The sequence below is a fragment of the Ursus americanus genome, chromosome 7 (genome assembly GCF_024610735.1).
Source record: "Ursus americanus isolate L20-20 chromosome 7, mUrsAme1.1.p, whole genome shotgun sequence".
Lineage (NCBI taxonomy): Eukaryota > Metazoa > Chordata > Mammalia > Carnivora > Ursidae > Ursus > Ursus americanus.
The window spans coordinates 77,720,892-77,735,818 of NC_142133.1; the positions used below are offsets into that span (position 1 = coordinate 77,720,892).

Consider the following 14,927-nt stretch of genomic DNA (forward strand, 5'->3'; position numbering starts at 1 on the left):
CTCTGCTGTGCAGCTCCAACACGTGAGAGACCCTTCGGTCATACCCAAGTCTGCCCCCTAGAACATCCTCACCAATTCACACGTATGCGTGTGCATGCACGCACACTCATACACACACGTGTGCCCCACCAGCGGCACTACCACCGGCCCCCGAGTCTCAGATATTTGGCAAGGCTGCTGACACTTACCATACTTAGCTCTGTCCCCAGCACCCTGGGAGTAGCCTCCATCTGTAGCTGATGGAGATTCTGGAGACCACCCTTTGTGGCGTTTTTTGGGAGGCCCGGAGTTTGATAAGATACCTAGACAACATTCAGAGTATGGATTAGACTGTCGCTAAGGACAAGCTTCACAACATTCCCCTGATTTGGACAACACTTGTTATTTTAAACATCAGAGCTTTGCAATGGCTCTTAGCTGTTTAGGGAAGCATCTGGGCACGAGGAAACATTCTGTCCCTCTGAGTAAACATTTCATTCCAAACCACCCACGTACTGAGTCTTTCTCTGAGCCTCGGCACCCTATTCTTTAAAATGGGATCAGAAACCCTGCCGTGAAAGGTGGTTTGATAAAGACTAAAGAGCATGCACGTAAAGCACAGAGTCTGGGCCCACTGACTGGGAGCCCCGGAGATCACTCCCTCTCCCCCTCCTCGTCTAATCATTCCAGGGAGTGAGGGTACGTTTCTGCAGACCAGCCGCGCCATCCACCACTAGAGCTTCACCACTGGGGGGCAGTACCGCTCCACCTTCTGCTCCACTCCCACCCCAGCCGTCACTGACCACTAGCTTCAGAACAAAAAATCAAGGGGAACAGAAGCTGGTACTCGCTGCTGTTATTGAGTCATCTCTGCCCACTCTAGATAACAGCGTGTGCGTGACTCACGCTATGTTCCTGGGTTATTCAAAATATCAAGAATTGGTTACCATATTTTTTTGAGCAATCCAACACAAAATTTCCCGTGTTTAGAGCTATACATTCAACTATGACTGCACGTTAAACTCACCTGGGAAACCTTTAAAATTCTGTGCCAGGACGTAAGCCTATCCCAAGTAAACCAAAACCCAGCATCTGGGGGAACCCAGGCAACGTGGGGACCCCAAGCTCCCTGGTGACTCTAACTCACAACCGGGGTTGAAAACCGTAGTTTAGAGAAATGGTTCTGTAAATTTGGTCAGAGAAGGAAGGAGCTGGACAGAAGCAGCAGAGGCTTGTTAAAACTGCCCGCTCCTGGACCCTGCCTTGTCCTACAGAACCGGATCTCTGGAAACGAGAGTGAGAAAAATGCCATTATCCCCAGGCACGCTGGCTACGCCTAAGTGTGCTATGGTCTGAGCGTTATTGCTCTGGACTCTCTTAAAGGTAATAAGGCTATTCTCACCTCTTCCTTAGACTGATCAAAAATGAATAAAGTGAATAAAAAGTTAAAATACAAGGTACTTTGTTTACAAAGAGCTCTCAAGCAGGTGGGCTCCTTCGACCAACACCCCCCCCCCCAGCAATGCGGGACAGGCAGCTACGATTATGGCTGTTCGTGTCAGACCACAGCTTCTCCTGCCCTTACCTCTGTCCTCGAGTGCCAACAGAGACGCTTCCATAGACACGAAGATGCCAGCGCCCCTGATAACTACATTAAACTATCAATGAGGGGCTGGGCCTCGACACTAAGGACAGAAGGTCTACAGATGTTTTCCCCTTTGGGACACAAGCTCTAGCTGCTCCTTGAGAAGACCAGCTCAGGGACGATGACGATGGTGGTGTCATAACGGTGTCCACTAGTGAGTTGTTGGAAGTGCCCTGAATCTCCATGCAGCCCCTCATCTGACCCTCTCGGCTGCCCTGGCAGCAGAACTCTTATCTCTAGATGAGGCAACAATTTAGTCAGAAGGCTTGTCCAAGATCCCCCAACTAATAAGAGCCACAGTTGAGTTTCGAATTCACATTTTTCTGATTTGGGAGCCCACGTTCTTCCCATGACACCATGCTGGACCCTATTTCTCAAGAACTCTACAGCCCTCCTGATGCCCAGCCCCCGGGAGACTGGGCACGGCCCCACAGACTTGGGAGGCACCTGCTGGTCGGTCCAGACTCCCCACCCCCATGCCACACAAACTCCAGGAGGCTCAGTGGCCCCAGCACAGTGGCTCCCGCAACCCCCACAGCAGCCTGGCCCGGAGAAAAGCACGACCCCCCAGGACAGGCAATGCTACCTAGCGCCGAGGGCCGCGGCACGGCCGACGGGTCGTTCTTCACCAGCTGTTGGTGCTTCGGGGAATCTTTGCCATTGAGAACGGCTGGACCCACAGCTGCCGTTAGCGAGGGGTGCTCAGAGGCTGGTCCTGGCAGCAGAGAGAGAGAAGGGGGGGCACACAGTCAGTTTAGAGGACACTCCGTGAGCCCAGCTAGCGGGAAATTACTTTTCTTCCATTTTTATTAACAAGCTTTTTGCCGACAAGTGATTCTGCCCACTGAGAACACACACGCGCACACACGCTCCTGATCCAGTGAGCACGGCCTGGGGAAAGAAGGACCAGGGAGACCTGAGGAGCCAGTGGGGCCCCGAATCCCAGGGGAGCACTCAAGGCCCTTCCACCTCCCTCCCCCTCCCACTCACGGCTCAGGCTTGTACCCAACACGCTCAGGAAAGCTGTCAGGCTTGCAGTCGCCCAGGTCTGAGCTGCTCATGGGGCCTGGGGCTCCCCGGGCCTGAGGATAATGCTGGGGGAAGAATGGTCAGAGAAGGAAGGAGTCTGGTCTGGAATGGTCTGGAAGGCACTCCAGAGCCGGGCTTAGCACAAAACATTTCCTGTGGGTGAGGTGGCATGAGGAGGGGGTTCAGAGCATAGTTCTGAAGCCAGCCGCCCTGGATCTGAATCCTGGCTCTGCCGCCCCCTTGCTGAGTAACCACACTTAATTCACTCAACCTCCCTATGCTTCAACCTTCTCATCTACAAATGGGGACAATAACCGAGCCACTGCGAGGAAGACATGATCTCACAGAAGCAAAGTGTGCAAACCAGTGCCTGGCAGATAGCAAACACTAAGAATTCACTATTAGTATCATTCTTAATCCTTACAATCACCCTGCAAATTAGAAAAGATTTTCCCCCCGGGGGCCTGGGTGGCTCAGATGGTTGAGCACCCAACTTGATCTCAGCATACTCGCTGCATTTAAAAAATAAAAAATAAAAAAAAAGATTTTCTCCAACTTTACAGATGAGGAAAGATTCAAAGAATTTGAAATGTGCTGCCCCAAACTGCCCAGCCAGATGGTATCAGCACTGGGACTTACACCCAGGTATTCCAATGCTAAAAACAGTGGGCTCCCCAGTTGCCCTGGTAGCAGAGGTACCGGGTGGCCTGGGCACCGTGAGGACAGCAGCAGACACCACGCAGAGAGGGAGGCATGGCGGGAGGGCTCAGTTCCCAAGCCCAGGCACAGCCTCTTCATTACCGATGTGATGAGCCAGGTGGGAGCAAGGGCACCAGCCCCCGTCTCAAGGCCCCTCTACAGACCGTCTCAGCCAGAGCAATGAAAACAGCCACCACCCCCACGAGTCCTCAAGGAGGCTGCTGTGGTCACAGCGATCACGCTTATGAGGTCTGTTCAGATGGCAAAATGCCAAGCACGTGAACCAGAAATGCCTGCTATCAAATCTGGACTTCACCTCCTACGGCCCATGAGATCCTAGGCCAGCAGCCGAGCCTCGACTTCCCAGGGGGTACCCTGGGGGAACTCAAGCCAGCTTGCAGGGCGCTGTTAGGACTCAAGGAGGTACACACGCAGCGTCGCGGCATACTGTGCACGAGGGAAGTGTGTTAGCCAGTGTCACCTGCCCCTTCCGGGAACTCCGGTCCAGCACTGACTTGGTGCCGTTACCGAGCGAGCTCTAAGCTGCAAACGGGTTGTGCAGAGGGACCCCACGCACCACACCACCCATAACGGGATCACCTTCTGTAGCCAACAGGAATGCAGGACATCTTTCCAAATCAAAAACATAGCATGCTGTGCCGGAAACTACTACAAATTCCAGATGAAACACAAAGGCACTGTACAAAAGAGGACGTACAAAGCACGCCTCTTATTTATCTTGAAGAATGTGTGGCCGCCACGCCGGGGACACGCCAGGCCCGTGGGCACAGCACTTTCGGCATTTGGATGCCGCTCACCTGCCTGCTGGGCTCCTGTCGGGAGGCTCAGCGTCGTGCCAGGGACGGGCTCGCTGGAGAAGGCAGCCAGAGGCCCGGAGCTCTCCACAGGCGGGAAGAGGGAACCAGAGCACGTACTGGCCGAGGTCTGCCGGCTTCTGAACTCTAAGGAGGCAAGACGCATGCGTGAAAACCAATTCCCCACTGGGTCTGAAATGTTTTCCTAGACCAGCGTTTGTCGCACAAGAGCGCTAGATACCTAGAGAACTAAAATGGCGCAACGGCTTCCTGGCTTTGCTTCAGGGTAGCTGGGGGGAGGCGGGGGTGCTCCGTGCCAAGGGCGGGGGAATCCGTCTGGGGGACAGCTCTGATCATCAGGGGTGGGAAGCAACATGAGCATTTGAGAAAAACAGATGACACAAATGAGTCACCCCATCGCAGCCCTTCAAGTCCAAGGAAAGACTATATTACTCAGAGGGAGAGGAACAGCCAACATCTGCCCTCCGCCCTCCATCCTGAAAGTCACCCTCGGTCGGAAAGATGGACCCCAGTGGCACATCTAACGGTGAGGTGCTTGGTCACAGCAAGCGATCAAAGGCTCTTATCTGGTCCCACAGTGGAAGCACCACTGCCTCCCAGGACCTAGAAAATGACAGGCACATAGCAGGAGCTCAAGAAATATTTATCGAGTGATGTAAGAAAAGGACAGGGGAGGGGAGGAATGCCCAGAGCCAGCCCCTCCCGAAGCCCTTCCTTCTCTTCACAGCAGCTGGCTGGGGGAGGCCAGGTGACCAGAAGGGAGGTTCTCGCTGAGACCCCTCCTGGGAGACATCCCTCCACGAAGGGTTGAGGAGGGCATCTCAGGGACCACCTACAGCTGGGCCTCTGAAAATCCATTCCCCCCCTTCCCTCCGTAGTTGCCTTAGCCAAGGGTGAGATGGGGAGACAGGAGAGAGGAGAGAAGCCCAGAAACTTCTTCAAGGACAGGACTGTGAGGCTGGCCTTTCTATTCTGTTCGCAGAGCTCGGGGCAGAGAGAGGAGGGGCATTATTCAAGCCATTATTCCTCTAAATCAGGGGTTCTCAACCCTGGCACCACTAGTGTTTCAGACTGCATAGTTCTTTGTGGGGGGCTGTCCTGTGTGCCGCAGGATGTCCCTGGCCGGCACCTGCTAGATGACAGGAGCAGCTCCCCAGTCATGAGCATCATAAAGGTCACCAAGAGTTGCCGAATGTCCCATGGGGGACAAAATCACCCCTGGTTGAGAACCTCTGCCCCAAACACCTGCCACGAGAAGGCACAGCACGGTGTGGCTCTCTATCAGCTTTTAAATGTCCCGCATAATTAGGCAGGTACCAGACACACCCAAAATGCACAGCGGCATTGTGATTTCAATGGGGCTGAATTCTTGCCTGCAATCATGCCCGTAGGGCAGTCTTTCCTCAAAGTCCTGCTGCCTGGCACCTGGGCCCTCGTGGAGGACCCCCCGTTCACCCACCCAATCCCGCTTGAAACCCAAATGCTCACCTGAGCCTTTCCAGCAAATGAGAGGTCCTTTGGTGAGAGCCCCTTGGGCATTGCGGACCAGGTAATACTTCAAGTGTTTCTGCTTCTTGGGCTGAGTGGTCAACTTAAGATTTATGTGATTAGAGAATTCTGTGAAGTAACAGAAGCCTTTCTTTCCACAGCCAACACAATTCCCAGAGAAACCTGGGGGAGGAAACAAACCATGAATGTCTCCAACTTACCTTCGACATCCTCTTCAAATAACATAGACCACACAGACACTCTAACTGTTCACGTTCTGTACCACCAACCAGAAAATTCCACAGGGCAAAGGTCCCTGGCACCTTATGCTGGGCCAGGGGTCAGGATGACCTTGACTCAAACAGAAGAACCACGAAGACTTAGTCATGGACAGGCCCCCACCCCCTCCTCCCCAGCAAGCTTGGAAGACTGAACTTGCCCCAGGGGCAAATTTTAAAGCCTGTTACACAGAGCAAACTTCCCGAGACAAGAACTGTCATGTTCAACTGTCTACACAGATCGAGTACTTGTAACAAGGTGGTACATCCGTCTCCACTCACAGAATCTCAAAGCCATCCGACCACCGACGCTAGGATGCACTGAGAGATCTCCCGAGAGCCCCAGATTCCATCCCGATCCCATGAGTTGCCAAAAAGAAGTGAGGAGGGCTCCACAGTGCACGGCCAGAACGGCGGCAAGGGAATTCTGGGGGCTCGGCAGCCAGGGTTGCACAGCCCGTCTGCGAGAGTGTGGCTGTCACCATGTCAGCGTCCCGCTGCTGAGGCCCGAATGGGCCTTCCTGGGAATGGACAGAGGTTCCCACCAGCTGCGCCATGACAAAACCACCCCTATGAACGGTTAAAATCCAGGGAGGACACAAGCAAAGACCTTTGCAAACTGTCAAGTCCAATCACACCACCCTCAGAACTGCTGGTTCACACGGGAAAAATGGGTCGATTGGCCTTTTTTGCCTGACAGCTGCTGGTGTTCACACCACTCGCTCGAGAAAGCCTTCATGAAGACCTTGCTTCGCCCACGGATGCGCCTGGTTTCTATGGTACAAGGTCCTTTGGTAGGGGAGCCCCTAACGCTGAGACTAATCTATTTTGTCATATTCTTGGACTGCAAGTTTACAAAGGTCACTGACTTAGCCCAGGAGGGCCATGTGGCCATGTGTGTAAGCTCTGCTTTTTTAAACAGGGTACTCCTGAGGCCTCTGGCTAATGTTCGAAATAACATGTTAGTAAAGGTTCACCACATCTCCACGGAGAAACAAGACACCTACATTACAGAAACTTACTGGATTTTCTGATCTGTTTTATTCTAAGCAAACTTAATATTTCTTCAAAGGACAAGTCTCTTGGTCGAGCCACGGGACGGGTACGGGTTGATTTAAACTTCCAGAATCCTATTCTCTCTGCACCAGAGCAAACAGACAAGGCACCAAGAAATGTCAAACACTGTGTTCTCCACTTACTTGTTTTTAAGGGGACAGGAAGGGAACGAATGTGCACAGAGAGCCAAGAACATTCTGGCCATCTGCTGTCCTACAGACAGGTCACTCGGCTATACTGACACAACTAGTTGATCTGGACAGCAAGACCTTCTTTGGGGAAGCCTGAGAACCAGGGAGGTTATGTAATATCCAAAGTGGAAGCGGACACTGTGGCATTCCGTTCCAGCACGAGAACCGAGTGCAGACCCACAAACACGACATTCAAGGCCACCCTGAGTCCTACCCAACCCCCATCTCCAGCTTCCGCTCCTGTTCCCCACTCTGCTATGCCGAATCTCCAACCGGACCCCCCTGCCCACTCCCACCACCCTCCTGCCTCCAGGCTCACGCTCCTTCCTAGTTAAGCTCCACCTGCATGTGTCCCACTGTCACCCAATGCCCAACTCAAATGTCCACTTTTTCAGAGATCTCCTTGACCCAAAGGGCGGAAGCTTGCTCTTCTCAACCCCCTACCACTCTCTATACTGCTCAGAGGACCATGGTAACTTCTTCTTTCGTGTTTATTGAAATTCACATCTTTTTTCCCATAACAATCCCCGTGCTCCAAAGGACGGGCATCACGGTGTGAGGGCACAGAGGTGTGGGCTGTGTGTGCACATGGAAATCTACGTGCACAGACTAGTGTCCAGCACATGGTGGACAGTCAGTAAATATCAGGAGGGAAAGCCGGAGAAACAAGGTTAACGATCCATGTAAACACTTCAGGATTTCTGCATATACTTTGAAATAGTCATCTACTGTTTGTATTTATTCCTTTGTCTCCGACCTGGATCCCATAAGATAAGATAAGCCCAGCTCAACTGCCATCAATGACTGAGGTCCTGAGAAAACTTCCAAGCTTTTGGGAAGGGAATCTGACCCCAAGTGTTGAAAAGCTGGGTGAATAAGAACGGCCAGCCAGCCGTGGGATGCTAAGATCACCGTGCCGAGGCCAGCACCACCACGCTGAAGTCGCTACATGGACTTCAGGCCTTGGTCCCATGAGCAACGTGGGCTGTGGGACCTCGGCTCCCTTTCCGATGCTGGGCTGGGAAGCCCAGACCACCAGGAATGCTTCCTTGTGGTTCTGAAGGGGGAAACCCTGGGTCTTCTGGGTCCAGCGAAGATTTAGGGAGCCAGCAAGCAAGCTGCTCTCCTGCTTTAAGCAACAATTTCTGGCCAGAACAGGCTGCTCTTCAGAGCAATGATCTGGGACCATGGAAGGGGCCGACCGAGAAAACCACAGGACAGCTTCCCAACCAGTCCCAAGAGACCAGAGAAATGGCTGACATCACCCCAGCTGAACACGTGAGGTAATTCTACTTTTTCACGAAATGCTCTGCAAGGCAATAAAAATGCATCACAAGGATGCATAAAATGAGCCATGCTCTTTGGAAATCAGCCACAGGACTGGGGAGTTGATGATAATCTCTTGACAAGACAGAAAGCATGGGACGCAGCCCAAGTCTTCAGACTCCCAGACACAAACATCCAGGGTTGAGAGACATGGTTCCTTCAATGTCCTACAGCATAAAGTCGAGTCTCCCGTGACCACACATGGCACTACCGCTTGTCCCGCAGGCCCCCGTCTAGCCGTGTCTGTGTGCCCACGTGACACCTGCTGTGTGTGCACACGGAGCCAGGCTCTCCCTCCCGTGGGAAGACCTCCTGGCAAGGCAGGGCTCAACGGGGCCTTGCGGACAAGGTCGGACCTGGAGAGGGGCTCCGTGCTCTATTTAGGGATGGAGACATCATAGGCAGGCACTGCCACACCGGGGAACCAAAGGGCCACCCTCCTGTCCCCTGAAAATGAGCAGCGACCCAGGACAAAAACAGCATCGCCTCTGGCTTACTGCAGCAAATTCAGGGGCAACAGTAAGCATCTAGCATTACGTCCACACTGTGAACACAAGCTGTGGAAATCATTTCAAAGCCCCATGTGCATGGTGGATGGAGCAGAAACAGGGGCAAAGAGAAACAGATGTTCATTTCGGGGTGGTGGGCAATTTCTTCCTCTTCCACTTTGTGCTTGATTTCTGTTATTCCTGCCATGATTCTGTTTGTGGAGGTAAATATCACCTCACAATACATGAGGAAAAAATACGTCCATGGCCCCCAGCCTTGATAGTTTGGCCAAATTCCAATTGAAATGTGGAAGGGATCTGCTTTCTACTTGTGTCTCAGAAGGTGGACCTCCAAGGCGTACCTCCCTTTGCAGCCTTCTACGAGTGCCTGGGAAGAAGGATCCAGACCAGAGTGCCTACCAGGCAGTGAGCAAGAGGCCCACACCCAAGAGGTAGGGAAAGCCTTAAGAGCCGAGTCAGAATTCAGATGAGACAGAAACAGGACGGGGGTGATGGGCATGGAAAGATGGGGTAACGCTGGTACATTAGCAGGCTTGAAACATAACCAACGAGACCCTGGAATTACGTAGAATCCGACAACGAGGCTCATAACTCATTCGCCTGCCTCTAGTTCTCCCTTGGGAAGAGGGGGAAAGAAGTCAGCTCCTCATGTGACCTCCAAGAGATTGTTCTAAAACGCAAGTTAAAAACATAGCAATCACCTTATTTGAACATTTCCAAACACAGAAACTGTTAAGGGAAAACTAGGAAGGAGGGGCTTATACAAGAAGAGAGAATTAGTGACAGGTCAACCAAATGCTTTGGGAGAATTTTGTTTGGATCTGGATTCAAACAAACGAACTGTGTAAAAAAACAAAAAAAGAAACAAAACAAAACAAAAGGGGGCGCCTGGGTGGCACAGCGGTTAAGCGTCTGCCTTCGGCTCAGGGAGTGATCCTGGCGTTATGGGATCGAGCCCCACATCAGGCTCTTCTGCTATGAGCCTGCTTCTTCCTCTCCCACTCCCCCTGCTTGTGTTCCCTCTCTCGCTGGCTGTCTCTCTCTCTGTCAAATAAATAAATAAAATCTTTAAAAAAAAAAAAAAACCTGTAAGACAGAATTTGAACACACTGGATATTTGATATTATGGAATGACTGTTACATTTTTTAGATATGATAATGGTACAGGATTTCTAACAAAAAGCCCTTACTTTTTAGGGATATACACTGAAATGCTTACAGATAAAATGACACATCTGGGATTTGCTTCCAAATAATTTGGAAGATAAAGAAGGAAGAGTTAGGAGGAAAACACAACTAACTGTTAGTAATTGTTAAAGAGACAAGACAGATATACTATATTATCATAGTCTTCTCTCTGCTTCCACAGTTTAAAAATTACTTCCTGGGGCACCTGGGTGGTTCAGTCAGTTAAGCATCCAACTCTTGATTTCAGCTCAAGTCATGATCTCAGGATTGTGGGATCAAGCCCCGTGTCGGGCTCCCTGCTCAGCATGGAGTCTGCTTGTCCCTCTCCCTGTGCTCCTCTATCTCTCTCTCTAAAAATTAACAAAATCTTTAAAAAAAAAAAAAAAAAAGACTTCCCGGGCACCGTAGCCTTTCCCAAGTGGGACCCAAGCAGCCCCCACTCCCAGTCTCCTCCCCGTTCCTCCAGGACACCATCCTCCTTCATGCACATGCCCCCCCCCCTGCCTGAGAGCACCCCATCCTCTGGAGCATGAGACCAGGGCCAGAGCACCTGGGTTCAAATTCAGGACCTGCCATTTACTAGCTGGGTGATCCTGAGCCAGCTGCTTAACCTCTCTGTGCCTTTGTTTCTTCAGATATAAATGCCAGATAATAGCATACCCACCTCACCGGCTTATTTGATCCTACCAAGCACAGCTTCTGGCCCACGGCAAGCGCTCAGTAAGGTGGCTGCTGTTAGTGTTTAGCTGCTGTCGTTGTTCCCCAACTGGCAAACTGCCACTGGTTTTTCAGGGCTCAGCTCAAACAGCACACCCTCAGAGACACCCTTCCCGTCACCGGGGCTCTCTGTGACCCTCTGCAGCCCCCCAGCTACAGTGTGTTGCACGGAGATGTAGTATAAACTTGATTTCGGCAGCTCTCTCAGCTGAAGCCCTGTTTGCCTGAGCTTTCCCACCAGGTGGCAAGCTCCCAGGCAAGGACCAGGTTGGACTTGACTTTGGGGCCCCGGGGCGGAACTGTAAGTCAGTTGCAGTCACCTGCCACCCGGGGCGTACATTCCACAAATGCTTAATGCTTTGCCTGCTGAATGAACATAGGACTCATTCACACCCAAAGAAAAACATTCTAGCTCAGTGTTTTCTTCCGTCTTAGCTATTAGCCAATTTTGATGAATTACCGTCAACAACTGGAAACGCACACCTAGATTTTAATCTTTCAGCTTCTCAGACAAAATCCCTCGGTTGATTCAAAGTCATGAAAACAAGATTCCCTTCATTATAAATTGGGGGGGGTGGATTATAAGTTAGGAGCTAAAGCCTTTGCTTCCCCCAAGATCCTTCACGGCTTCCGTTTTATAGATCACTAAAAAGCACTGAGCCCAGGCCCCCGGAGGGCTGCGGGGCCACCTTGCCCTGTGCAGGCGTCAGGGTTAATTGCAGGAAACCTAAACAGTGTTAAGTGTGCAAGCTGAGAGCATAAAGTTATTTTAAAAGAAGAAAGCATCGGTTATTACAACTGGCCCTCGTTCCCCACCTCCGACGGCTTTTTGGCGAGCAATTAACAAAGACCCCACTTCCTCTGCACTCGGCACCTGAGGAGCTGGGGCTGTTAGGGGGCTGGCGGTGAATGCACTGCAAGATTCTTGTCTCCACCTTTCAAGACCCAGAACCTCCTTGATTTACTGCCCTCGCAATTCCTTTACAGTCACAAAGTGGTGGAATTCAGCCAGAGCCCCGGCTGCCGCCACATCAAACACTAACCACGTCACCAGCGCTGTCCTACCGGCACGCTGCATCCTGAGTGGGCTCGATCAGCAAATTAAACTGGAGACCGAAGGACTCCATGAGCTCCTTGGGTGCAGTGAATTTTCCGGGATTATTCTCATTTTCAAGAACTAGTTAACGATAAACCCACACCTGCCTGAACCCTTTCTCCCCCCGGTCACTGTCCCAGAGCTGTGTGTCCCTGCAGCCGGCATTCACCTGCCTTGCTTCCCGACATTTACCCACGTCTCCTCAAGGCAGGGACGATTTCTTTGTTTTCCGTGGCTCAATCCTTCTCCTCCCCCCACCTCTCCTCCCCTCGGATCCTTTACACGGTGCCTCAGACATAAAATGTGCTCAGTAAATACCCACTGACGTGCGTGTACCTTCAGCTTCGGGGACTGGACGAAGCATGAAACTTAAATGTTCTACAGTGAACACTGTTCCTCGTGCTACGTCTGGAGCAGATCATTACAGCCCTTCTGCCGCTTGATCCTCCTCCAAAGGAGACACCAGGCCCAGGGAAGGGGCCAGACTGCCGAACGGCCAAGCGCATGTATGGGAATTACCCCCCACTTTATGGAGAAGGTATGACTGTTCTGCAAGCAGGAACACACACTCAGCCCTGCTGTCCCTCTGCCTCATGTCTGATGGCTTCCGAAACCATCTAGGACAGGTCTGTATCCTATTCCTGACACAGGTGGGCACTTAGAAAAGGTTTTGAACATACATCCAAAAAAGTTAATTCTAAAGGATAGGCTCTCTATAGGAAGTTCGTCACATTTGAAATAAATCTCATTTACATTCCAATTCCACACAGAAATAGCCTACTGAAAACATAAACGGGCCAGGAGGACATGCTGATGAAGAGGCCCCAAAGGTGGCCTGTCCCCCACCCCCCAAGGTCTCCCTTGTCCCCGCCGCACACGCAGATGGAACCACAGAGAAGGGCAAAGAAGGGACTTACCAAGAAGAGCGTTGTGTCCATTATCATCCGGCAAGAACCTTTTGTCAACGGCACACACCAGGAGATGGTCCGGCAGGCTGGGGGACTTGGCCCCCACGAGGAGAAAGCCTGCAGGGATGTCGATGGGCTCACTGGAAATGGAGACAAGACGCAGGTCCTTCCCCGCCTGGCAGAACCCTACGAGGAATGGACAGGACTCACACGCGTGCCAAGGGGCTTCCCCAGAACCAGGCTCCACATGGGCAAAGGGACGACATTCCAGATCTTGACAGGAACAAACCTCACCTCTGCATGTGGCTGACTTTAAAATTAGTTCCGAGAGATAAAATTATAACCACAGTGACTCAGGACACTTGCCGCACATTAATTCCTTTGAAGACTATGGTGTCACCATGTAATACACACTTACGTACAAATGGGACTCACAGGAAAAACGGTAGAGAAGTGATGGTCAATTAAAATATACGAGATAAATCCATAAGAAATCATGAGTAATGTGGTATTCTTTACACCCTGCGTTTTTCACATGTATGAGGAATAGCCAAATGTCACGAAGAGGGACCCAGAGCCCGGTAACGCTGGCTGCCCCTGGGGACGGGACTGGGACCAGAACATGAGGACAGTGATTAAGCCTTGCACTCATGCTCTTTCGAACATTTTGTATTTTAGAACTTTTAAATATATTTCCCATTGGAAAAATAAGTGCCCTAAAATATCTGGAAATAAAAGGAAAGAAACAGCTGAGATTTATTTGGATGGGCCCTCTCCGAGGACTTCTGGGATGAGGGCACATTCGGCCCCATCTCCTGGGTCTGTTCCATCCTTAGTTCCCAGACCGAGACAATGAGAGTTAACATGACCCAGACGGTCCCAAGGCTTTCCTGCAATGTGAACAGACCTCTCCGGCACGCACCTGCTTTACCATCTACGGCACCTGTGACCAGAGTCTCCCACATGCCCCCGGGGAGGACCACAAAGGGGCCCTGAGAGGTGGGGAGGCTGGCAGGCCCAGAGTCAGTGCCCACTGTGTGCCAGGCACTGGACCAGGATATGCTCTGCAAAAGCTCTCGAGTGATTTAGCCCCCAGTTTGAAGAGATGGAAATCGAAGCTCAGAGAGGTTCTATGATTTGTGCAGAGCTCCTGAGAGGTGGGCCGGGATGGTGCCAGGACTGCCCCTCAACTTGGGGTCGTTCCCCTTCATCGTCTTAGGGAAGTTAAGCAAAGTCCCTGAGGCTGAGGTCAAGCACCCCACAGGCCTTCTACCTACACGGCCTGGGCCCATCCTTCCGAAGAGCTGGAGAAAAGTGGGCTGTGGACAGAGTGTTTACCGCGTTGACCTGGAAATTCTTTGAAAATAGCCGCAATGACCACTGAAGAGTTCACTGTTTCCTTCTTTAATTAGGTGACCTGTTAACATCTGGACACTAGAAGTCCTATCTCACGTAGAGCCACTGCATTAGTTTCTCTCTCCCTGGAATAGCAGCCCCAGTGAGGGCTCACTGCCTCCCTTGCCACCATCCTGCACAAGGTCAAGTCCAGGCCCACACACACGCACCTGGGACCTCTACACCCCATCTGATCACTGCACCAAGCCCTGCCCAGCCACACCTCAGACCCCTACCTAAATAAACTGCTAGCAGCTCCCCAGATGGGCTATATTCTCACCCTTCTGAGCCTTTACACATGCTGTTCCTCGGTCTGGAATGTCCCAATTTCCCCCCAACCCCCTCACAGACTCCTGCTAATGCTACAAAACCCAGATAAAGGGCCACCTCCTCCAGGAAGCCTTCCCTAAACTCTACCCGTGGGAGGCTTTCCTGTGCTCCCAGGCACCCCTGCTCGCCCACCCCACCCTGTCAGCACTTTCCACATCGTGTGCAAAGTGTCTGCTTACCTACATAGCTCCATTAAACTGGGAGCTCTTGTACCTTTTATCTCTATATTTCCAGAGTGGGGGGCCCAGTCATTAGCG

General features: G+C 51.7%; 1 protein-coding gene across 6 annotated transcripts in view; it reads right to left on the reverse strand.

Moving 5' to 3' along the window:
- GREB1 (growth regulating estrogen receptor binding 1) overlaps positions 1-14,927 on the reverse strand; it is a 129,625-nt gene that overhangs the window by 49,077 nt on the left and 65,621 nt on the right. For all 6 annotated transcript variants that reach the window (XM_045776038.2, XM_045776036.2, XM_045776034.2 and 3 more), the window contains exons 4-8: positions 12,955-13,131; positions 5,677-5,859; positions 4,171-4,314; positions 2,211-2,339; positions 189-302 (exon numbers count right to left, since the gene is read on the reverse strand). In XM_045776038.2, coding sequence (XP_045631994.2) covers positions 189-302; positions 2,211-2,339; positions 4,171-4,314; positions 5,677-5,859; positions 12,955-13,131 — 747 coding nt within the window. The remainder of the gene's footprint in view (positions 1-188; positions 303-2,210; positions 2,340-4,170; positions 4,315-5,676; positions 5,860-12,954; positions 13,132-14,927) is intronic.